The sequence below is a fragment of the Camponotus vicinus genome, unplaced genomic scaffold (genome assembly GCF_025532165.1).
Source record: "Camponotus vicinus isolate PSW18456_S1 unplaced genomic scaffold, iyCamVici1.0 SCAF_1, whole genome shotgun sequence".
NCBI classification, from domain to species: Eukaryota; Metazoa; Arthropoda; class Insecta; order Hymenoptera; family Formicidae; genus Camponotus; species Camponotus vicinus.
This window is the reverse complement of record NW_028141945.1, coordinates 32934131-32960731: the sequence shown is the minus strand read 5'-3', so window position 1 is coordinate 32960731 and position 26601 is coordinate 32934131. Positions and strand designations below refer to the sequence as shown.

At 37.9% G+C, this 26601-nt stretch overlaps 1 protein-coding gene across 9 annotated transcripts in view; it reads left to right on the top strand.

Annotated features, from left to right (window-relative positions):
- LOC145962087 (protein Fe65 homolog) overlaps window positions 1-26601 on the top strand; it is a 141956-nt gene that overhangs the window by 40272 nt on the left and 75083 nt on the right. For 8 of the 9 annotated variants that reach the window (XM_083082898.1, XM_083082912.1, XM_083082957.1 and 5 more), the window contains one exon: window positions 1318-1682. In XM_083082898.1, coding sequence (XP_082939024.1) covers window positions 1379-1682 — 304 coding nt within the window. In that variant the 5' untranslated portion in view covers window positions 1318-1378. Of the gene's footprint in view, window positions 1-1317; window positions 1683-15696; window positions 16933-26601 lie in introns of those variants that run through there. The other variant, XM_083082977.1, reaches the window with a different exon arrangement.

The window sequence follows — 26601 nt, the reverse complement described above, 5'->3', positions numbered from 1 at the left end:
AAGATTAAATCTACTATGATTGAATTGATAAACTTAGCTCAACTCAGCTAAATTCGAGCCAAGCTAATCAAATCGATTCATTCTGTCAGTTAGATTGTTTAGACGCCTTCGCTTTTGAACACCCGTTAATCTCCGTTATCTCAGCGGTACCGCCTTCTCGTTACTCTATTCGGTTTGTATTTCATTGGAACTTGACCTGTGGATGAGATTAATTTGCGTATATTTCATGATAATTGTGTGCATTTACATCTGAGAGAGAGAGAGAGAGATCTTATTGTTCTCCTTGTTTCGTATTTGTATTATCTTCTGCTCGGTTCCTTTGTTATCGCGACTAAACTTGAAATTTTGTTCTCCATCGCGACTATTATATATCTCTGTATCCGTTCTTCTAGTTTCGATGTTCATTCACGAAATTGTATATTTAATGTGGCTTCGCGATAACTTCGACAGTGCGAAATCCTGCGCCAGGATGCGCGCGCATTAACGAAACGGGTGTTCCGTGGTATTCACGACGCGGAACGACGTGAGGAATGCATTCCGCATAACAAAGTTTAACTCCATAAAGTCCCTACTGCCAATGGAACTTTTCCACCCTAGAATATATACGTATTCTGCATATGTACGTAAATTTTTTTCGAAGAGAAACTGACTTTGACATGCAAACAGTCGGAGTTTATTTTCTTGACTGCGTCATAGACATGAAGATTTACGTCAGAATAAATAAATGCAATGATGAAACACTTTGCATGGTCTGCGAAGTTCACGGTAGATTGGAAGAAAAATGCGTCCTACGTAAGGTTGCACTTTATAGTGTACCGATGATGAAGTTCATTTTGCTAGAAAGTTTTATCTTTTAAAAGGAAATTAATTATCGTGAGCAGATTTACGTCGACATGAAAAACACAAAAAATTTAGAATTATTTAATATTTAAAATAATGAATGTTAATATATTTTATTTATTAATATTATATATTTGCAATATCGATTAGGTAATTATTTTCTTGGAGAATTTTACGATGATATTATGAAATTTGTTTAATTTTTTGCTGCACAACTAGCCTTAGCAATCTTAATTCACTCAACTAAATACAACCGGATTTGCTTCCTTAGGTGTAAAAACTCTCGACTCTCTTAAAGCTCAGTCTACCGACTTTTTCACCGTAAAACGCGAAATACTCTTCTTAGCACTTACGTCCCGTCCCATTTCTTACTCCGTTAACCTTTGAAACTCGCCGCAAGTTTAGCAATTAATTCCCCGATCCTCGAGAATGTTCCATCTCCGCTCGTATTAATCGAAGCCACTGCGCGGTTTGCAGATAGTCGACATCGAGGCGGCGCCAAGGTCACGAGGGAGGAGCTGAGGTCATCGCGGCATCTATGTTGTGCGGCGAACTCCTGAACGGTGGCTTCGTCAGTGCCGGAGCAGTACCGGTAGTTCCCTACAGTCTCCCAGGACTCTGGTTACCCGGTTGCCTGCGTGCTACCAGTCCACGCGTATTGACCTCACCTTATCTGACCCTGCTGGCCGAGCTTCTGGCCGCGGGCCGCCTCGAGTTGCGAGACGATCTTCTGGAGTTGATGGATCTGGCAAAGAGGAGCCATCAGGCTCCGACCGGCAACAATGGAGCGCCCGAGCTCGATCTTGATCTTCACGCCGATGACATCGACGAGATTTTCTTAGGTGAGTACACTTATTCGAGAAGCGCCTAAAGAGGCTGCGACTTGATGATACATATCAAATTGATAATATAATTTAATAAGACGATCGATACAAAATGACTAAAAGACAACGGACGTCGTATATTGAATCAAAATTCTGTCGTAACAGCTGCTAACGGATCGTTTAATATGTTTCTACGTCCGGGATGTCGAAATTGTAACGCGATTAAGAATAAGCGAACACGCCCATTGCATTTTTGCTCGAGTCGAATGTCTGGTCGAATGAAAGGATCGGAGGTCGCCCACATAATGCGGCCGACGCGTGCCGTGGGTGGTGAGGCATATACACGGTGTACGCGCGGCGATCCGTTGTCTTTTATTTCGAAAGCACGCATTCCAGCATAATGGTCGGGCCGTAGTTCAAATTAATGAGCAATACACGCGGTCGTGACGACATCGCGAAAGTAGCCGTGCGTTGGCAGAAGTGAACGGCACGGAGTCTGTGATTACGTCCGCGAGTAAATATACTCTCCTCGGCTGTACCTTGTAATATTCCTCGCTTTTCATGACGCGCAATTTGTCGGTCTGCACTCGTCCGATCTACAAAATATCCCGAGAGAGGAAATAAATATTTTTCCAATGAAATATATATATAAATTTTTAGAAAAGTATCATCTCTTATGTGGATTTAATATGAATTTAATGTAGATTTAAATGTAGATTTTTATCTTTATAATATGCTTTTGCAAAAATAGCTTTAAATATTAGCTAAGTATTTATATTTTCATCCGCGAGTTATCTTACACACATATATAGAATGGCAAATTTATGTCGCGGTAATAATTTCTCAGGAAATTTGGAGAATAAAAGATATGAATTGCGAAATTATATAATCGATTTCTGTGGATTTAAATTCGATATATATATACATATAAATATATTAATTTCGTTTAATAAATCTTCTTCAATATATAAGCTTAAAAATCGCGTATCAATTCCCAAGGAAATTATAAAATCTTTTGAATAAGATCATAAAATCATTCATTCGTTCGCGATTTATTCAGAAGAGCCAGAGATGAATATTAGCGCAAGTAATTCTATGTATATCGTGATGAGATTTAATGGTGAATAACATTAATATGGGAAAATCGTAAATGAGAAAAATGATTACTATGTTATTCTTTACGTCTCTGAAAATTCACCCGCGATTCTTATGAAATTTCCCTCTGTTATTCTCCGTAAGATTTCTCCGGTAAAAATATGTTTATGGATATGACGTTGCGAGATTTATTTCCACGGCTCTCGGGAAATATTCCGCGCTTGATACCTTGTTCTTCGAGAAAAAAAATAGAGAACGAGACAACAAGACCCGCAGTTTTACAGGGCGTTAAGATTTTCCAGGACGAGTCGCGTCTTACGATCATTTTTCTTGGCTCTCCTCCCGGTCAGTTTTCCTCGTTTCATCTTCCAGCTCCGGTTTACTTTCTGCTTGGGAGACCGTCGAGGATCTTAATAAATCGCTCCACGGCTCGATTCCGATTTTTCGTAACGGCCATCCGGAAAAATGGAGTTTCACATATCCAAGAAATCCTTTAGAAATTGGCGATCCTCCTTTGCGCGTGAACGATGCTCTTAATCCGCTGATAATTTACTCCTATCGCGGTCGTCGATGGTTTTTTTCTATGGGAATAGGACGAAGAAAGGATATATATATTCCCGTGTCGAATCGTAATTTGTCTGGCTTGACATTATTCGATATTAAACACATTTTAGCTTACAAAATATATATCATTCAAATATTAATATACTGGAAGAGAAAATATATTAATTCTTGTGATCATGTATAACGTCTAAACGCGTGTATATAAGTTATTTTTTTATATATCAAATAATTATTTTTTATATTTTTGATTTTTCATTTATTCATATTATGTCTCTTTCAATTATATTAATACGCGTTTGTGCATTCAACAGTTAACAAATAATTAAATATTATTTGTACTAATTTAATGTTTCTTCTGTTTCCGATAATTTTATAATCAATAATCGTTTTTATTAATTACCTGTTAAGAGAAATCTTGAAATTTATGAAAACAAATCTTGTAAAAAAATTAAACTGTTTTGAAACACGATTTTCTGGTACAGCTATAGATTTGTTTTTTACAACTGAATTTCCTACACTTTCTAAAAATGAGATAGATATATTTAAAAGGTAAAGAAGGGAAAAAGCAAAAAATGTAAAAAGTTCAGCTATAAAGGAGAATAAATCTTATAACTAATTTATGAATATTTTTATGATTGCAAACTGATTTGCGAAATTTACGCGTCGTACCGTTTAATTGCGACAAAATTAATACAATAGAAACACGCTATACACAATCAGACATGTTTAATGGTGTACTGGTGCCATTCTTCTCCATACCAATGTAGTCTATCGACAGTTTAAAAGTCTATTATCGCGAGCGAGACCAGTGCGATTGCTTGTCGTCTGGCAGCAAAATAGTTGAACTTTGTCGGCACCACTTCACAGAACTGCCAGATCTGGCTGAGAGTTTTGGGAAAATTTTATTCACAGACTTGTGAAAGCGAGACCTACGTCGATCATTGTATCGTTCTCCTTTTACAGCTGTAAACTTTGTTGCATTCGATATGCAGATACCGAGGCTTTTAAATTTGATATAAAGGCTTGTGAATGTGCACAGATATGAATTATGTTACGATGACAAATACAAATCTATATTTTTATTAATTAATTTAAATGTATATTAGGCAAAAGGAAAACATCATAAGCAAAAGAAAGTAAAAAATAGAACGGATTGATACACAGAGAAATATATTATGTTCGTGTTCAAACAGATTAACTATGAGCAATACGCGTTGCGTGCGAAAAGTTTGTTGGATCATAAAAACGAGATATTCACGAGTGTTTCCAGGAAACACGTGGAAAATTGCGGAAACAATCCGCGGCCGGTGAAAATCTCGTCGTGGAAAAAATGAGCGCGCCGGATATTTCAATCAACTCGCCGGATTGCACGATATCGCTGCTCGAAAGTCGGCGTGATTGGATCGCTTCCGCTTGACTCGATTCTATACCGATCGATCAATCGTTGGTTGATTTTTGACGACTACAAATACAAACGAGAATGAGGAAAGGAGAGAGGAGTCGAGCGTTAAAAATAATCTACGCGAGACGGAATAATCATATTTCACGATTACTGCGGCGGCGGCGGTGACGGAGCGTGTGGAAAATTGAAAAACGAGGTCGAATCACCAGAATAGCCATCGAAAATTAGTTTTCATATTCATTTGCTCGCCGAGAAAGTATATTTCATCGGCACGCGCGTGATGAATCACAACCGGCACGCATTCGCCCTTTCGAATAAACGTTTCAATCTGTCGCGGCCTCATCGTTCCTGCTCAAGGGACGATAAAATATGGACGATATGCAGGAAGGAAATTGCGATAGAGAAAGAGAGAAAGAGAGGGATGAGAAGAGAAAAGAAAAAAAATAGTAGAGCAAGAATCAATTGATAGAAATATATTTTATCAAATCAAATAACAATGTCGCGAAATGAAGAATGACAGGTGTAAGCTAAAATCGATAATAAAATATTTTTGCAAACTGCAATCTTTTTATCGAATGAAAACTAAGCGTATTGAAGAGCTTTATGCGAAATACCAGTATTTCACCGATAATCTTTATATATTTATTTGCATTTATGTTTTTGATAAATTTTTATTCTTCTAGATAGAGATTGCATTCAAACTTTTATATATACCGGTGTAAATTTTCGTCGCGTCAATAATCAGTTCGCGTCGGAATAGCTATAATAAGCGAACGCGATAAATAATGCAGGCGGCCGTCGCCTCTTCTCTCAGAATAAACGTAGCAATCTGTCACGACTGTCTTTTTTTCTGTCTCTCTTTTTAAACCCCGACTAATAAATAGGAATACGTATGCCGTTCGAGGCGGGGCAGTAAAAAACGGGTGAGATGTGCGAATACTACTACTACCAGGATAGAGAAAGGGTCGCGGAGGGAAATGAGGAAGGCGAGATGGAGACAAAACTCGACAATAGAGCGGATGATCCTGCAATAGCGGGACACGAACGTCGAGTGGATCAAGGGGAATAGAAAGGACGAAACGAGAACAATGCTGCCCGGTATTATTTTCTATTTGCTGCGTCAGACCAACCGCCCACTCGGAATCGCGGTGTGCATTCATTCCTGAGATCTATCTCGATGCTCCGCTATAATTTTCACGTTCTTACGCAAGGCTCACAGATGATGACATCCATCTTTGTATTCAGATTTTTTCCACATGATCTACGCTGTTTATAAGAAATATTTCGTGCTTTGCACGAGACAACCATTTTCCGCCGCGACAATTTATCTCGCGCGATCGTCTCTGGAATACGTGTATTTCAAGCTCATCGGAAAATAACTCCATCACGCGACGTAACAAGGATAATCGATTACACGAAGAATCGCTATCGGCGCATTCGACAGGATCACGAATTTATGCGTTACTATGGCAGCGCGGCTAATGTATTTACTTATCCGTTTATTACAAAGCTCGTCGGAGTTAAATTTGGTTACCCGGGTACTTACCCGGCAACTAACGCAAAGCGAATCAATGACCCAGTTCGCCCCGACGCGTTAAATTATTTTTCGTTATCGATCGCGCGCTCTTCGCTGAAGCTATTATTTCGCGTTAATCGTGACTAATAAAGAGTGTCGCGCGATTGAAAACGCGTTGTCGAGGATGTTTTTAACGCATTTTGCGTGTTTGCCATAGAAACTGGCTACTTAACTCTAGAAATATGTTTATTGTACATATCGGATACAGTAAATATTAGAGAGAACTAAATGTATATATAAATTATATATTATAATTATTATTATATATAAACAAGATATTTATTATATAGAAATAAATCAGAGATTGATTGGAAAAGTTGCAATTTAAAAAAAAATGGTAATCGAGATGTATCGTATACATAACAATTTTTTTTTCCAACGAATCATTGTTAGACCGCAGAAAGTGAAGTCGAAAGGATTATGAGAATTGATGGACACTATAAGAACAAACGGATCGTTTAGGGATAACGAGTATAAGGGGTGAATCTTCCTTCCTTAGTCGTGCGGAAGAATTTTATCGGGTAATTACCGGCTTTTCTAGCCGTTTCGTCGGATTCGAGATTCAGTCTTTTTTTTTCGCGATACTCTCTAGTCCGTTTCCGGAGATCCAATGAGGTCTTCTCTTTTGTCGTTCATCATTTCCGTGCTTCTCGTCAGACTGTCTGACCTACCATCTAGAAACGAAACTGTTCTTGCAATTAAGCGCATTCAAAGGAAAGATCTCGCTTCTTGCTCTGGGACACGTGTTTCCGCCGTCGTTTCGATTTGCAGCTAATTCTTTGTCACTTCCATTATTCGCCAAGTACTTGAAACAAGAAATTTCATTCTCTCTCGGTTGAATTTTTGTCGGTTCCCGTTACCGCCGCAGTACTTAAATAACATTGTTCAATATGTTTTATTTCTATCTTTTATTTTTATCTTTATTTTTTAATAAAATATAATTTAATGACGGCTTCTTTAAGTTTAATGAACGCTTTTTCACTCGCCTTGAAAATTTAAAAGAAGCTATGATTAGATTTTTTCCAATTTTAAAAATTAAATATTTGATTTAAATTCTAAATTAAATTAAAATAAATTAAAGTTTTTCAAAGATTAAATATTTAATTAAATCTTAAATTAAATTAAAGTTTTCTCTCGAAATACCTATGCTAAAGGTATATTTTATTTATAGCGTTAAAAATTTAATAATCTAAAAAAAAAAATGTTTAATTTAGCCAATTTAGATTTAATGAAAATAATTTCTATTCTTCTCGGCGATCGTGTAATAGAATAGCGGAAAATATGGGTTGGATTTTCGCGATCACATGAAAGCTACGAAACGGCGAAAACCACCGGCGGGCTTCAAAACAGGGACGTTCATGCAAATTGCACCGTGTTAGAAGCGCAGGTGGGCTCGCAATGCACGCGAACGAAGAAACTGCACTTTTTCCTCACAACAGTTTTGCCCCGAGGTTTTCTGCAAAAATTCCATCGTGAAATCGCCACATTATATCCAGATTTTTTTCAAAAGTTCGCATCATGCGGATTTCAAACGGCTTTGATGAGATTGTTAAAGAGATCTTTTAATAATTAAATTAAAAGGATACAATACTTTTAGATGCAATTAATCGTTTTAAAAGAAGAACGATCTTGGAATTGTATGCAAATAGTTAAAACAGTAGAATTCGATCCAATCGTACGTGATTTTATCAACACGATTTATTTCGTAGTATGGATTTATACCGAACCTTCGATTTGCGTATTAATGGCTCTTTGATCCAGGCAGTTTCGAATATCGTGCATATTAACGTAACTCTCAAGTTGCAAACCGCATCGTAAGCGAGAGAATCGAATTACCGAGTTGTCGCTCAGGATCGATGGCGGTAGGAATCGGGAGAGCTAATTAATGCCACCGGAAGGGATTAGCGACGATGTAATTTGGCGGATGTACCGCCCCACGCTGGCAGCGAGACGAGGTACACGGGGAAGGGTTGAAACCTCGAAGAATCGGAATGGTTGTTGGGGATAATGGGGAGACCGACTGATTAAAAGTTTGCTTTTTCTCTTCGGTTTTCTGTCGACCTCTCATTGCAATTCTCCGAATTGCCGTGACAAATTATTTTTCTTCTTTTTTCCCTTGTCTCGAAAACGGAATAATTTTGCCGGATAATTAGTCTCTCGTAGTACATAATGCATATTCGATCTAAATTTAAAAATGATTAATATTGCATCTAAAAGAATGTTATTGCTCGTAATATTATATTGTTCGTAATTCAAAATTTTTCTATATGAAATTTCACGATAACTACAATGTTCGGTGATAATTACTTAATGATAACAAATCCAATATACGGGACAAAAACCTCCTTCTATAATAAAGAAGGATCACGTACATTAGTTAAGACTTCGACAGGAGGAATTTAGCGCGATGCAGGCAAGGTTAAGAAGCAATTCCCGCTCGATGAATTTATAGGTGCTCGGGATTAACACGGTCCGTTGCAATAAAAGTCACGAGATCTCCCTCTCTCCGCACCTGTGGCATCGTCTTTTACTCTTGTTCCCTTTTCACCGCGAGAAAAAATTCGCTATCCGGAGTGGTTATCTTCTGCTCGCGTCAACGTTTCTTCTTTTTTCGCTTCCCTTCCTCTCTCTCATTTTAGCGAAAAGAAAATAAAAAAGGGTGATAGAAGTAGCAATGTCGGTCCATTCCCTTGTGCACGCGGGATGGACGATACTGTCGGCATTAAACCACCGGAATGTTCCTGTTTTCAAGACACCAAGTTGCCGCGTGGGGCTTGGATATTTTTTCATTCTTTTTTTCCTTTCATCTTCCGGCTATCTAAGATTTGATGCCCAAGATGGTCTCTCGTTGAATGTTGAAAAATTGAGAGGGGAAAAAGAGAGAATTAACAGGAATGGTATTTGTATACCGCGAATTGTGTGGATCGTAGAGTTAAGTGATTATTCGGGGCAACGATTATGGAAATTAAATTCCGAGAAAGTTTTCGGCGAAAGTTCTCATGGGCCACGGTTAGAGAAACACATTGGTATGCGAGATCGTTGAACTCGTAAACGCAGCTCTACAATGTATCTTTGTAATCCGATGCGAATTGTTACAAAATTTGTACCTTATACGACATTATCTTCATCAATTTTTCAATTAGCATTCCTAACGTTTTATCGAAATAATTTAAATGCAGTTTAATTAAATTATTAAACTTGCACATTTAAATAATTGTTTCACGTACAATCAAATTATATAAATACGCACTGTTCTCGATTGTTTCCTTCCTGGCGAATCAATGAGGTAATAAAATAATTAAGGTAACAAATGAGGTAATAAAATACAGTAATTTAGATCTCTCAATCTATATAAAATGTATTATTCATTGAATCGGTAATTAAATTAGAACGAAGTCGTTTCGCGAATCATTCGTCGAAATTTCCCACGTGAATTACGAAACCACGGGCTTCGCACAAAAGTGCATACATAAATTACATCGCGGGCGAACGAACGGCCCGTCGAGTTCCTTTTTTTCGATTGCACGTGACTGGCACCGGGAAATCTCAAACGAATCTTCGGTGATTCGCCGGTCGGGATATGCTCACTGGAAATCGTATATCCAGAATTTAATTCGATTCCATAGCACTGTCGTTTTCTCGCGAAATTCGCTTCGCAGATACTGCATGTTAAGATTAACGACGTTCCGTTTCATTTCCCTGTTTTCTTCTTTCTTGAAGGCAAATTAGATTGCAGATCATGTCTATCTCTCCTTGTATCTTTTGTTTTTTTTTCTTTTGATTTGAAGTTTTTACACTTTATTAAATTAGATTTGTTTATTAAACATACATTAACGTTTAAAGCGAATTATATTACTTATATATAACTTATTTCTCTTAATTATTTTATTTTTCTTTTCCGATGGATTTTCTCTGAATAATAAATTAAAAATATAAATATTATTCTTTTTTCCTCTCTTTCGCTTCTAATTTTTTTGTTTCTTTTATGCGCTTATTCGCTCAAATTACATTTATAAGAGAAGCCAGAAATAGGCAGAAAATAAGAGGGAGGTACGAGGAATACTCGAACGTGTCACTAACGTAATAACATTTCAATTCGAGGACGGAAATTGCCGCAGGACACGACAGACCATCCCTCGCACTCGGAGAATTGACTCTCTTTGCGTTCTCCGTTCTCTAATGTTCTGACTTATTTTCTCAGTGAATATACTGTTTCATCAACTAATCAACTGTGAAGCAAAAAAGAAGCAAGTGGGAAAAATTTTTAAGATTAATTTATTTAAAAGAGATAAAATTTAATTAAATAATATAAAATAATATATAATAGCACTATAAATATATTTAAAGATATTTTAATTCGATATTTATTCGCAAATGGATTATTTTCAACTACTCCAAGATGCCGACACCTCAAAAGTATCGCTTTACTCTAAACGCACTCGTTGCACCCTCCGGCTACATTTACTCCGTTAATCCGAAGCCGGAGTAAACGAAAATACGCGTAATTCGCGACACGGGGAGAAAGAGAGAAAAGATCGGGAGACGGGGGACGAAGAGACGGCATCGGAACCAAGCAGGCAGTGCATTCGAGGGTCGACGGATTTTTTTTCCTATTTATTTAACGAACCCCCATCGCGCGCTCGTACGGACTCGGAAGGGAGTCTTGGTGTGGATTACGAGGATGTGGCACTTTTCAGCGATAGGAAAAAAAGTGTGTCGCATTAATTAAAAGCGACGCTGCTGCTGTCGTCGTTGCCGTCGTCGTCGAACGCAATTACGAGCGCTGCGCTGCACGTCGATTTATATCCGCTTCCTGCTTCCTGCATCGACCTATTTTTTTCTCTCTTTTTTTCGCGCCTGTATCCTGCATCCCCATCTTTTCAATCTTTTCTTTCTCGTTCGGCGACGTAGCATTGCACCGCGAAGAACGAACCCTCGATAATTACTCGAAGCAGATGATATCAAAATTTTAATGAAATTTACCCGGTAAGATACCATGATATCGAGCCATTTTAAATACGACCTCAAATTTTCCCAAGTTATTACGCATGTCCTACTTCATTTATTGATTATTCAAAATATCGATTATTTCGCAATGATGGCATTTAATAATAGATAATTTATTTATACAATTTTCATTTCCCATATCGAAAGCAAGGAAATCGTATTTTAATATTAAGATGAATAATTTTTATTGAGAGATAAATGTGCATTATTATTTTACAAAATTCTGTTTTAATGCGGAATATAATATAAATATATATATTTAACAAAACCGAAAGAGAGATAACGATAAAATAAGAAATATTCGTAACACTCGGTGTCGTCGGCCATGTGAAAATATAATAACTGTTTCTCTCACCGCAAGCTTTTTTTATGTTCTCTGTTAAAACGGGGGAAAAATTCAGGTCATGCGATTTTTTCTTCAAATGTATAAACTACGTGTGAAAATAGGAGAAATGCCGTAAAACGAGTGCCCCGTTCTCTTTTGTGTTCTATTAAAATCTGGCTCCATTCGCACACCACTCACGTTTTATTCCCTTTTAGGTAGCCTGTGTAATCATTCACTTAAGAAACACGCAAAATTTATTTTTTCGCCAAAATATCGCGTAATATTTATGTAATTTCATATTTTTTTATTTATCATGTAATTTCCCATTTATATTTAATTTTTTAACGAAGCAAGAAAAAATTAATAGAAAGATTCCGATTTTGAGATTCTGATTTAGATACACATATTTATTAAATTAGCACTGTTTTTATTTACGTTAAAAATATTTTTTCTATCACATTTTTAAGCGTGTATCTTCAAATGTGCAAAGTATTGTGTCGCTAAAATAGGGTACCAAGTTTATGGAGCACAACTGCAAATCTTGTTACAATTATTAACAGCGTCATGTGCAACGGACTTAACAATTGGTGCACTGACAAATTCACGAGCAAACAGGGAACTTTTTTGCCGCGCTGTCATGTGCATGCGCGTAGTTTGCAGTCACATGATAATGCTCGGCCAATGATTTGTGCGGGTCATTAGGCACCGGTTTTCATTGGCGTGGCGCAGACAATAATATGCGGAATAATGCACGATATAATGCCCGCACTGCATTACGATTCGCGATCCCGATTCATGCATCGCGTTCATCCTGTCGCGACGAGCGGGCAATCGTCGTAATCATTAAAATTTTATCGGTACATTGTGTTTGCATAACCCATCTTTGAATTCATTACACATCAACGAGGATACATTCGTCAGATTAATCGTCCCATCGCGAGATTAACGCTTTCGAAAGGGCAGTTCTGATTTTCAGTAAATGCAGATTCATTGGAATGCATTTTTGCATAGCTTTATTTGCGCGCGTATTCAAGTAAATTTAGATACATGATATAAATCTTTTTATGCAAAATATTCTTTTTTAATGAAGAATTTTTTAAATTTTCGCTTTTTTTTTTTCGTTCAGGTTTTGATTTATTTCTTGCACACTCATATGCATCTTGTATAGGTATAAATATATAATAAATTAAGTGCACAATATGACTTTAATTAAAAAATCAACACATTTAATCATGCACAATAGGTAATTTAAATTTAATGAATTTATAATACTAGGATATAATGCTATGATAAAATTTAAAAATTGCAACAGCATCCAATAAAATCTCCGATACGACCGCGAATTCTGGGGAAAAATTCCCTCGATACTCGCCACATACAGTGTAGAGTCGTTATTACGAAACATAGAGTTTATCACTGATGAAGTGCAATTATGTTTTTTATTGTTACACTAGCCACCTGGCCTTTTTCGCTTTGCCACTATCTACGAGCTATAAATTTTTGTCCCATTTCGCACGAGCTTGCTAACCGAAAAATCGCGGATATTCGCGCGATCCGAATTACCTGACACTCACGCGACACGTTGATGTCGACGTGACTGAAAAAAAATAAACGACAAAAATAGCAAGAGAAAACGAGAATCGCCTCGCGAGCGCGAATCGAATCGTTGCTTTTTGATGGCTTGCGCCTGCGTTTCAATTATTGCGCCTGACTTGATTTATGGCTTCGCTCGCGTGTCGCATTTGAAAAGGATTATTTTTTCCCGGTCAGCGAGAATTCAGCAGCGCAAAAATTCGAGATTACATCGACGTCCTGAAAGCACTCGTTTAAAGACGAATTCGCATGCGCGTTGATCTACTCCGGAACAATCCATTGTAAATTGCAATCTGGCTCTTGGATCTTTAAAAGCATTCGTTTAATAGAAAAGCTAAACGAGTTTCTTAGGAGCAACGGTCTTTTCAAGTCTGTGCGATGCTAAATTAATACTTCAATGGATTCAACATTTAAAGTCTTTAAGAGAAATTGACGAGACGCTTGGTGCTAAGTTACTTAGACGGTTCTGAAATTACGACGAGACTTCTTATTATGAAGTATTCTTATTATGAAGTATCTTGTGTTTCGAATATTGTATCTTATATTTCGAATATTGTACTATATAGATATAACGTACTCTGTATTATTATCTATATAAAAAAGTTTTCTCTTTCTCATATATATATAATAACATTTATTTGATTAATTTCAATAATATGAATTATTATATACTACTAGAATTATATACTAGAGATTCGATACGAGACTTGCTACTATTTTACAGTTCATTATATCGTATGTGCTTGCATCAAACATAATTAATAAATGTCAGTTTTTTTAGAGAGTTTTATTTGTGTATTTTTTAATACGTAACATACAATACTACATATTCTCAACAGATATCAAAATTTAATATCGCGTTATGTCAACGCTTGATTAATATGCGAATTAACCTGCATTATTTCCTACGAAAAGATAAATTACGATCAGAGCTTCTAAGGGGCTAAAGTTGCGGCAAAATGCAAATAAAAGACGAACGGAAAATTTTACGAGGCACAAGATTTACGACTGACTTCTCTACTATTTTCTTTTTTCTTTTTTTTTTCAGTCGGTGCATAAAACTTTCCCAGTAAATCCACATCTGGCAGTGGCCGATCGTAGTAACGGCAAAGTCGCGAGACGTCTTTTTGCCACCAAAGGGATTTTTTTGTCACTAAAACAAATGTTCCATAACGTTAAATGTCATAAACCTCTATTCTTTCAATTTTAATATTTTTTTATTTTATTATCTTTAATAATTTTAGTATTTTTTGTCTTTATAAAAGATAGATATGAAAACGACTCATTAATATGTAATCTAGTGGACGTAGCAAGTATCCCATTGAGTAAACTATTGAATATTTAAAGTAAAATAACTAAAAACATAGACTGACTCTTGTAGATTGTCTATAAATAGATAATGATGTATTTATATTTTGTAGTGCGAATTATTTTGGCATTTGTCGTTAAGGATTAAGATCACTATTGGAATACGCAATATACACACTAATCATTCTATAATGCGTCTATCAATATTAAATTAATAGATAATAATTTTTAGAATTGTTTATAATTGATTTATTATTCTGACGAAATTTTATGGGAACCCTTTTACGAGAACCATATGTAACGTTAATTTAACGCTTCTCCGGTGCATCACATTCGGCTATGCGGCGCGGAATTTCATTTCGGTGACGACGAGCCCGTAACGTTTGCGAAGAGGAAAAAAGGGCCTGAGCGCGGAATACAAACAGGAAGGTTTTAGGCACTAACCCATTTTTCGGGAGAAAAATGGGCCTCGGTATGAGCCGCTCTCAACGCAATTTATAGTCATACGTTGCCTACGGTTTCATAGTACAGATGCACCATGAGAAATGTTCTAGCCGGAGGCAAAAAATCTGCGACTAATATCGAGGACTTCTGCTCGGGTGGACAAGATGAAATTTTCTCACGAATGTGATAGTTATGTCACTGTGGAATTAATGGATTAATCTAGTCGGAGAAGTTAATATTTGATATAAGGAAAGGATATATCAGGTTGCATAAATTTACAGAGTTTTAATAAATTTCGAGTATAATGAAGATATAATAAAATATACAAATATAAAACACACAGTGTACATTAAAATGAAGAGGAGAAAATTAAACGTTAATTGTTTGTAAAATAAAAGAGAGAATGAACGGGGAGTTGAAGAAGGATTTTAAATTACAAGGTTCATCAACTCATATATATATTTCAATTTTTTATTATATATAAATTCTTCTAAGATTATATAAATTAAAAATATATAGAGATTATAAAAAAGATATAGTGCATAATTTCCATTCTCGAATCTAAAAAATGCTGGAGATTAATTGAAGACAATTTCGCGCAGTGAAGTACAAAGAATATATCTTAGAAAAGATGTAATACATCATCACCATCACAAAATTTCACGATACATTCTCCAAAGAAATAAAAGAAAGGTAGCAAAACTGCAGCGGACAAACCGAACGCACAATACCTTGATCCTTCCCATAGGATCCCGAGTCAGTATCGTTAGTCCCGCCGTTGCATCACACATCGTCCATAGATCGAACCGACTGGCACATCCATCCCTACTCCATCCGTGGCACATCTCCCTCCGGGGTCCACAAATGCACCCTTACGCCCGCGACTTCTTTCTCGAACTGTGCGAGAACCTACGCGGATGACGTCACTCGGCGCACGATTGGCCGAGCCGATGTTCACGTGACCGCCCGCCTGGCCAGTGTCTGGAGGGTTGCTGAGGGACAGAAGGAGACGCGCGCGACAAGGCGAGTAGGGAGAAGTGCGAGAGTGCGACAAAGAGAAGGAGAGAGACAGAAGTAGATAGGGGTAAATAGAGCAATAGAGTAAGAAGAAAGAACAAGGGAGAAAAATAAAAAGAAAAAGACATAAAAAATCTCAGGAGATGAAGAAGAAAAGCTTATGACGCAAGGAATGAGATAGATAGAAAGAGCATAAGAGCATAGGAGGGAAAGAGACAGGAGATGAATGCTGGGGGATTCACTGACGGAGCGACAGAGAAAGAGGAGCAGGGGCGCACATGCAGGGGTAGCCGAGTGACGCGAAAGAGAGGGCGCTGGAGGGTGAAAGAGAACCGGCTGGTAGAGGGGATCGCGGTGCGCGTGAACGGGAGTGGAAGGGGGTGATCGTGAGTCTCGCCAGTCACACTGCGACGACCGCGACGCCCCAACGTCTCGGGGTGGCATTTGTCCGCTCGTGACCTCGAAAGGCCTCGTCGTAATAATCATTTCTGACACACGGCCGACGTTTCCCGCGAACTTTTGAGCTTGATAACTTTCGATAAGATGAGGTAGACAGAAAAAGAAATAGCTAGAAGAGAGAGAGAGAGAGAGAGATAGAGAGAGACGATTGTCGCGACCGAAGTGACATCCGATGAAGAAGAAGTAAAGTACGTCGGTGATTGCATTTCTCGCGTCACATACAGTAATGCGTCGTTCGAGCTGAACTGGAAATAAAATTCGAAATCCCGGTTATTTTTCGGAAAATTGTCCCCCCCGAACCGCGCTCGTTCACGAGAGAATGAGCTAATCGCGCGCGCGGAGGTGGCTCAGGTGCGAGATCTCTTTCGCTCTCCCGGGTTATAGAGAGATATAACGAGTACGCGCACGGTGGGTGCCGTCGAAGACACTTTTATAGTTGTGTAGAACGCGGCCACGATGGTGCTCCACGGAGTGAATCGTAAGTTATATATGTCCCCCGTCGTCGTCTCCTTCTTGAGCACGTTCCGCGACTTTACGGAGCGACCGATACGTCACTCGTATTGAACGCGTCTTCGAGATACATAGTCTTAATACTCTATCTTGAGACATTATTGATTAATTTTAATATATAGTTGATTCACGAATATACAACCATACATCTGAATTTTACAATTTTTGTCGAATTATCGTGATTGAAGTTGATAGATTTAATTACAGATATCTCGAATAATTATTTTTATGTTATATTTTATATCTAATTTATACATTTTGTGTCGGCCATAAGTGGAACGTGCTCCAGAACGTCCCCTTCCTTCTTTCTACATTCTCCAATATATGTTTAGATTAACTAGAAGACAGTAGTGCCCTCCTCATCCAATTAGTTGCACTTATGTTGATAGTACACAAAATTAGAAGCCAGTTTTTCGACGAAAATTATGCCTCTTATTTAACAATGTTAACAGATGGCTGAAACAATTCCATAATGGCTGAACAAATTCCATAATGAAAATTACTCTCATATTTTTCCACGGACTCTAATACATTTGCTACAATAGCATCTTAATTTTTATCTGTACAATATAATTAATTATCTCAACCGCTCAATAAAATTAATCATGTTGGCAGATACATATTTAATTTTGTATTTTGGCAAAAAATCTGTTTTCAATGTCAGTTTCATTCTTCACGCATACCATAATCAAGTAGAAACGCACGATAAAATGCGCGAAAAACTTTAATTGCGTGACCGACAATAGTTGAAAGCACAACTCATTGTACGCGTTGGATTACGTGAAATTAGAACAATCTATGAATTAACAAGATACATCTGGCGAATGGTGAAAAGGATTTATTTGCATTCCGAGTTTCATTTCGCATCGTGACGCTTTGCATCGATTTGCGAGACTCGGGATTTGTTTATTCTATATGTTCACATATGAAGAATAAAATGGGAAAAATAAATTGTTAAAAAACTCAGGCACACATACACAAATTTATTGTTGTTTTATTTCTAAAATTTTATATTTTTTTAGAATAATTTTGTACCGTATCGTTGTTTTAAAACTAATTATTGTTTTTCATGAATTTTTGAACTTGACTCAAGTAACTCTGATTATAAGAATGTTCAAAGGAGAGGACTTATAATTATTAGCGTCTTATCTCACACAACATCGCATGACTAACCTCGATCGATGATGACTAAGAGCCAGAGGCAGTCGGGCATAATTGCTCGGTGGCTAATTGGAATTGGAAACTAAACGAAAGATAGCGTCGTTACTGTTCGCCGTGACGCAGTTTGAATTTGGCATAATAATATACCAAAGCGGGAGAATGTAAATTCGTGAGAGAAGGTTTTTTTGCGTAACTGTGCACGATCGATTGCGATAGATTAGCGATGGCGGGTCAAGTACGCGGCGTGAATAACGAGAAGGACGAAATCACAGTCCGCGATCGATAAGAATCGCTAATACATGATGCGATCGAAAGCCAATAAAAAAATTTATGATGAGTAGAAGCGTCTAGGTCGACGAGAATATACGATCATGTCTAATTTCGAGGTCAAATCATAGATTTACTTCGTTTTACTTCGAGAACAATAAAAAAACGTTTGTTAAAGAGATGATAAATATCATTTGTCGAAATGTCAAATTTATCAAAGTTGTATAAAACTTGTATCGCAAAGAGAGCACAAGGAATTTTTGTCTTACACACTACTTCCTGTATTATTTAAAAAATCGAGAGGAAGGTTTGACCGATATAGAGACGCCGGATCATTGCTCGGACTCGATTATACGAAATCAGTGCAACGTGACAGAGTAGGTGGGCGAATACGCTGTTCGAATAGTAAAAAGGACGAAATCGGAACTCGCAATGTATGTCGCGTTCGCATGTTTTCCGCATGTGCGCGATTTGGTCGGGAATCGATTAAATCTTTACGGCCGACGATGTGACCTCCATGTACCGCGTACACGTATCTCGGCGCTTAAACACGCGTGTTCGCTTGTCCGGTTAATGATAATAAATATCGCCGCATTGCCGCGTGTGTCATTTTAAAGAGAACGGCTCAGTGATTGAATATATAACGTAACGTCACCCGATGGTGCTCTAAATATTAATTCGCGTTGGTATAAATCGTCGCGTATTGCATAATCATGCGTCCGGAATAATGATACGTGTAAATTGCACGATTTCGGGATTTCGACAAATTAATATAGAATTACAATTATTTAATCATCTGTAATCTTGATCGAAAATGATATAAATTTCAAGTGAGAGAGAATTGTGCAATCATATATATAAATTCTCCAAAAATTGTTATTCTTCTAGGTTAATTAAAATAATCTTTTTTTATGCAAAATATTATTGACACTACTAACTTTTAACTTTACTCGATAACATTTTATTATGCAAAAAGATAATGCAATAATAATAACATAAAATAATAATAGAAAAATCAATATCCATATTTTCTCAGAATTCTCATATTAAATAAAACGTCAGTCGATAATAATTTGAAATATTTTCCATCGATTTTTTTTCCTCCAAGTTTCATTCAAATAATTTTCGACTTCTCGCCATTAATAGAACAATGCGTCTCTTCTATCCTAATCTTTTCAAGCAGCCATACGTGCCGCGGCGGGTCCATTAAAAAACGATAACCATTAAAAATCTCCGAGGTAACGCGGGGATTCACCCTCGTAACCACTACTCTTTTCTTTCGGAATGGCGATTGTCGGTTTCCCGTCGCACGAATATCCAAGGGAAGAGAGAGAAAAAGATGGACTGATAGAAAAAAAGAGATGGCGAGCTCTCTCCAGCACAGTGTGGAAAAGACGAGGGTTTGGTCACAGGGATGGTGAGGTTGGATCGCATTTTATGGTCCGCAATTATCGGCAGGGTTGGGCCGAGGGTGTCTGGGAAAGCGAATTTTCTCGCGGCCCGAGAGCTCCCATCGACTCGTAAAACTCGCATATATCGCGTTGCTGCAACGATGATGGTGCGCCATTCGATGCATTAGCTAATTGTTGCGTCGATATTGGTCGCCATTTTGTCCAATTTATTCGTCATTTCCGGCGATACGTCATCGAGCCTCGAGTTGATCTTGCTCGTTCGTGCGAAAAAGGCGATCGTGCGTAAAACATTACCGGAATTGTGCACAGTGCGTTTCTAAAGTACAGCGCTTCTCGATTGATAATAAAATTAATATGCTAAATATTATTTTTCAACATAATAATATATGTTGGAGAGATGGGGAATAAACACATCTTTGTATCTGCCCGTAACGATTTTCGATATTTAATGGCGCGTAAAATGTATATTTGGACTTGGCGGGGATAAGAGACATATTATTATCTCAAAATTAAACATTTCCCGAGTGGCAGCAATTTTTTGCAATGACGCTATTTTCCCATTAATTTTTGATTGCAGTTAATTATACAATTATGCTCTCCTGCTTCTGGTTTTTAGTCATCATCCATTATCGGGTTTATCGATGATCGAGATTATTTATATGAGATATATGCAACAAATGTCTTATAAATAAAAAAATGTTAATTGTAATTGACCCTTTTATAAATGTCAAAATATGTTTTATTAAAATCTTCCATGTTATTTGCTAGACTTAAATGTAAAGAAAAGAAAGTCGTGTTATAAATGCGCTTATTTTTATGACTACTATTTCGCAAATCTCACATATGTGAAAATAGCATTGCTGCAACAGCAATTTCGTGCATTAGCTAATTGTCACTTCGAAGCTAAACCGATTTATCCAATTCGTTCGTCACTTCCGACTCTCTAACATGAGCTTTTCAATCCGCCGACGACCGCCCGATGGTACCTCGACGCGAATTGCCTCGCGACCGGAAATCGATGCCGATGAATTCTCATCGGCATTTGCTAGATGATTGGCGTTATCTGGCGAATTTATGTACGCCTAAACGGATCTCTCGATTCGCTGACGACACCATCGCGAAAATGACACAATCACGATTAATCTGCCAGTAGCATCTCTTTTTTTATTATTTATTTTTATCGTTCATTATTTTTACATCATCATCGATATCGACGGACGGCGGGTGTATCGACAAGCGTGTGTCATTCACGCAAGAAATGACTTCGGTGTCTTTTTCGAACGACGCATCGTCATGGTAACGCGAACAAAAGAGAAGGATAATAAAATATAGAACAAATATAGAACAACGTGGACTTTCACATCGAGGTGATAACGTAACCTAGCTAAAGGTGGGTTCTCGCTATTATATGTGCGGATACGTTACGCGATAATACACTGTACAAGATTAAATATTTCGCAACCGACGCTAACAAGCTTACGCGTAAAGAAAATCGAAACATGCGTCTCAACCGGATATATGTTTTCTCGTGATATATACAAGAGAACGTAAATGAAATTTTATTACATGTTTCATTCTGAGAGAAACAGTCTTAAATAATCGTTACAAAGGATTACAATTTAAAAATGTGCGCATGCCTCTCTAACATATAATATTTCGCATTTTTAATTATGAAAAATAACAATTTTCTATGTGTGTGTTATAACTTCTTGACTCTTTAAAATGCATTCAAATTTAAATCACCTTGCATGTAAACTAAAACAACACCAAAACATCACACGCATGTTTATTTAGAAATGAATCTTTGTTGGTAATCAAAGCTTGTCATTCTGTCAATCCAGTCACGTATTTGGCTGTGCTTTCGTTGAAAAGCCGCTGAAGCGGGCTCAAAAAGCCGTTCCGGAGACTCCTTATAAAATGCAATTACATGTGCTTTAACCGAGTTTCGACGTACTTAATTACCTAAAGGTTAGAAGGATCGTTGCTCGACTGGCCATTGGCTGTTGCCCGACTTCGCTGCAACATCGCCATTCTGACGACGAGATGCTTTTCAGTCAACGCGGCACAACAGTAATGAGCTCGGCATGTGACTGACATAGTCCGCCTTGGTGAATTATGCCTATCAACGCAGCCAGAATTTAATATACGACGTTAGAATGCGTCCCGCGGCCCAGGGCGGTATTCACAATATTTGCAGAGTCTCGAGACGCCATTATTTTGACGATAATATTACGTTCAGCATGTTAGTGATGTTACTCGAGAGTATAACGACCCGAAAATCGATTATCAACCGACATATGTTTCTCAAAATCTCTTGTTGAACGCTTCTTAAATGTAATGTGCATATTTCATCTGCTATCAGTTGTTATAATTGTTAATATCTCGTGAATTAATTGTCGAACAAACAAAGCTGAAATTCGAAAGGGCAATTTCCATTTAAAATTTATTGAAATTATTATTTCGAAGTCACTTAACAACGTTCTTGAGTGCATCTTTTAAGCTTTTAAGATAAGAAGAGATATTAATAGCACAATAAGGCACTGTTTTTGCCAATTTTTTATATGTATGCAGAGATTTTACATATTAAATAAAATATACTTATGGTTTTATAATATATATACTTATTAACAGAGATATCTAACGCACAATGCAAGGAGGCAGTAATGTTGTCGTTTACTCAGAGCGCTTTAACGCCATCAATTATCGACTTGGGACTCGGCTGTAGACATTTGCATTTACAAGAGCTATAAATTGTAGAATCCTTGTCCGCAAGTACATACACAGTTTGAAGCTACAGTTTCTGCATCGACGCCTTGTGGTTTATTGCGTCGGGGGATCTTGATTCAAGAAAATACCGTCGACCTAAATTTCCTCAAGTGCAATAAACGCGCGCGTTTCTTACAGAACGGATATCCGTGCAAACTCCTAAAGGATTTCTCTACTTTCTTTAAAAGAAATTCATGCCTGATTTTGCTGAATAGTACTTCTCACGATGCAATATCGCCTTCTCAAAAAGTTTATTCGCAATTGTACTGCTTTTGCGTCTATTCTTTTACTTTGATGTCTAAACGACGGTTGTGGTAAAAAAATAATAGTCTCTATTCATCCTTTTCCCTTAATGGGACACGATAACACTAAGAGAAAAAAAAATCAAAGTTCCATGTAGAATTTATTGAAAAATGTAGACATAAAGATGTAAAAAATGTAATCGGTAAAATCAGGAGATATTTAATAAATAATAGATTCTTTTGCGTCTTCGAATTTTTTTTCACTTATCGAACAATCATAATGCGAGCAGTTATTTTGTTTGAATCTCTTAAATATCGTTTTTGACGCGTTTTTTATCTTGCCTGGTCTCGGCTTCTAAATCTCCCCTCTGCTCTCGTAAATCGTCCGACGCATATCCTACGATGCTTCACGCGATAAAATACGAGCTTTACACGCCATGCAGATGCATACGATGGGCGTTGCATTCACGTGACTCGGCCACTCCACATGCGAACTGCATCTCACAAGACGAAACGAACAGAGCACTCAAGATGCATCCACGATGAGCTAACCGAGATACACTTCTTTCGTGCTCTTCTCACAATCTGTGATTTACCTTACGAGGTGATATCGTTGGTTGTGCGCGCATGCGAAAGTGTTGTTTGCAATTTTCGAAAAGTATCAAAGAGAGTGAAGAAAAATGCTAACAGTTCGCAAATATAGCGAAATGTTGTCTTGCAAAAATGTACGGCGCGGCAGTTTCTTGGAAAGTACATAGCTCAGGTGTGCTGGAAGATAGTGGAAACGGCGGTAAGAGGGGTTGAAATGTGCACAAGAGAGTGCAATGCACACACCGGGGGGACGTTTTGTAATATATGTGAATGGCGCCAAGTCCGATACGCGCGAAACTGCGGGTTTTCTCCCATTTCCGGTGTCCAAGAGACTGAATAAAAAATAGTTTGGAAAAGCACAATGACTACTAAGAAAACTACAAGACCAAATACTTTACGTAACGTATCTCTTTTCTCTTCTCGACATGGATTTTTATACTACTTAACTCCTTGACGCGCATTTTTATATTACATATATCTTCTTGACATGCATAAGCTTTTAAATAAATTTCGAATAATATTTTAGTAAATTGCTAATTATACACAGGATGCTGGATAATCTCTGCGAATTAAAATTATGAATATCGAATTATCAATCGCTGCGAATCAAATTATAACGATAAAACTCTATATGACTTTCATATATCGCAGTTGTTTTTGGAACGCGTTATTCATTTCGAGCTCCATTCGCGTGAGACCGCGCGCACATAACGATTCAAATATCGATTCATTCTATTCTCCATAGTCGCATTAAAATTTCATAGAATCCCGCGGATACGCTACCACTTACCGGGTTATTACAATTTATCATTCCTCGCGAGTATATATATGTACGTGCCCGCCTCTATCCTATCCATGGTGCTTCGCGTTGAATGTACTGTAAGAAAGCATACGTACGCATTCGAACACGCGTACATATGTATACGAGTCCCGAGAGTCATCTTGCGAAATACACGACCGCCGTCGTAGACGCGTTTTCCATTTGCAATATCCCGCGACGAGGCGAATAAAAATCTAATACATATTTGTTCGTGGGGCGACTGCGACTCGCATAACCGTCACAGCCAGAAGGAAAGCAGGAGACCGGAAGACGGAGGCGGCCCTAGAAAGGGTGGCTAGCGAGCGGACGGAGAGGGAGGAAGGAAAGGGGAGATAGGGTTTGCGTCCCCTGAATCCACGGATCGAACATACGCAGCCAGCCAGACAGATGCAACGACGGCGACATTATCGGTTTTGCATCAAGCCCAGTTTACTCTGCGTACCTTCGTCCTTTGCTCTTATATGCCCTCGCGCATCATCATTGCGTATACACACATGCGTAACGATGTAGGAGTGGAATCGACATACGATGGTGGTTGCGATAGGGACACGGATATCGTGTCGATCCTCGAACGCCGCCGTCAGCAATGACGACACGTGGTAACTGCGATGCTCGAACTCGAGCAATCGAACGGGAGGGGTGGTTTTATCTGACGAGGAGGGTGTGAAGTGCGGGGAGATGGCTTGTGTGCGTCATTTGCGAGGTAAGGGAAAGAACGAGACGGAAGATTTCGGAGAGGAAGGTGTTTGCGATAAACATGCGTTTATATTGCTAAGGAAATATGACGGACATTACGTCATCATTTATAAATAGCTTTTTAATAATAGAATGCTTAATTAATAATACAAATATGTAGTAAGTTGTGTGTGTTCAGCTGTTCCGAACTTAATTAATATTGAAAAGAGAGATTAAGCTATTTAAATTTTTTAAAAGGAATATAATTATTCGAATATAAGTTAAGACAGGATAGTTTGCAAGTTTCGTACATAGGTATCTCTTTTAACTTAACCACTCAAATATATCGATCGCCCACGTTGAGATATATTTAGTTTCTCCATGGAAGATATTAATAAACAAACTCTAAGGAGGTCGTTCTGTTCGTGCACAAAGCTGTTATTTTATAAGATGGTAACTTGTTTTATGTAAAGGGCCTCGTTCCGTGAAAAGAATCCTCCGGTAGTTTTCGATGAATATAAATACAAATTCTCGGGAATTAATTAGTCTTTATCAAATGCATTTATTTCTTATTATCTTTATTGATTAATTGCCATTCGCTTTTATATCGTTTTTATTCGATTCGAAAAGCTACGTCAAAGAAGAAATAATAAAGAAAGAGATAACAGCCGCAGTGTTTGAAAGTAGTTTGTTCATCGGTAGTTTCGAAAGTAGTACGCACGATGGCAAAGGAACAATTTTTCAATTTAATAGACTTGCGTCTATTAAAACGAGAGGACCCGAAGAGATGAGGAGGAGAGACGGGAGAAGAAGACACCCACAGGAATTCTTCATGCATAATACATGCCACGTACGGCAATATGTCGCCCTTAGAGCTTTTCTTATTTTATGAATCTTGCTGGCCTCTTTAGTACGTCCATTTGGCTGCCCCCGAAAGTTATGCACTTTTTTCAGTGCTTTAAAAACGAATAAATGAAACTGTTTCTTGTCAAAGTGCTTCTTTTCGCTCGTGAGCTTAAATAACAGTTTATTTTTACCTCTCTAGAAAATAATTATTCTTAATTGTCACCATTGACAACCCATCGCCAACGATATATGGAATATCTCGCTATCAGATTTGTCTTAGTCGTATGTGCAATGTAAAAAAATGTCATAACCGTGATACAGAGGATAAATATCGTGAGAGTTGATAAAGTTCGCGCGTGAAATATCGAAAGAAATTACGAGCGCAAAACAACACAGTCATATCTTAGATAAACGTAGCGGAAATGCAATGACAGAAAATGAAATCGGTTCACCGCGGATGGACTCTTTTCAGAGAATCCCTGCTCTAAATCCCCCTCTGGTGTCCTCGTTTCCACCACATCGCCGCGCCGGTTTTCCGCGTCCCGCTCCGTTACCTTCCGCTCGAGGAAAATTTATGGCAAATTGTTTTAACCGTTGGTATGGTACCACCTGGTGCACGAAATATACCCGGCCTTGCGAAAGCGGACGCAGCCGTGTAGCAGATTTTGCAAAAGGGGAAATCGTGTCTTCTTTCAGGTCGCGTAAGAAGGGGGTGGATGAAAGGCGGAAGGAAGGATCACTGTTTCTCTACTGTTATATTATACGACTTACGGTCCAGATTTTCTGCCTATTAACTCGGAAGACGGCAATATGTCCGGCATATTGTGATCGAATCTCCGCAATATTATCTAGAATGA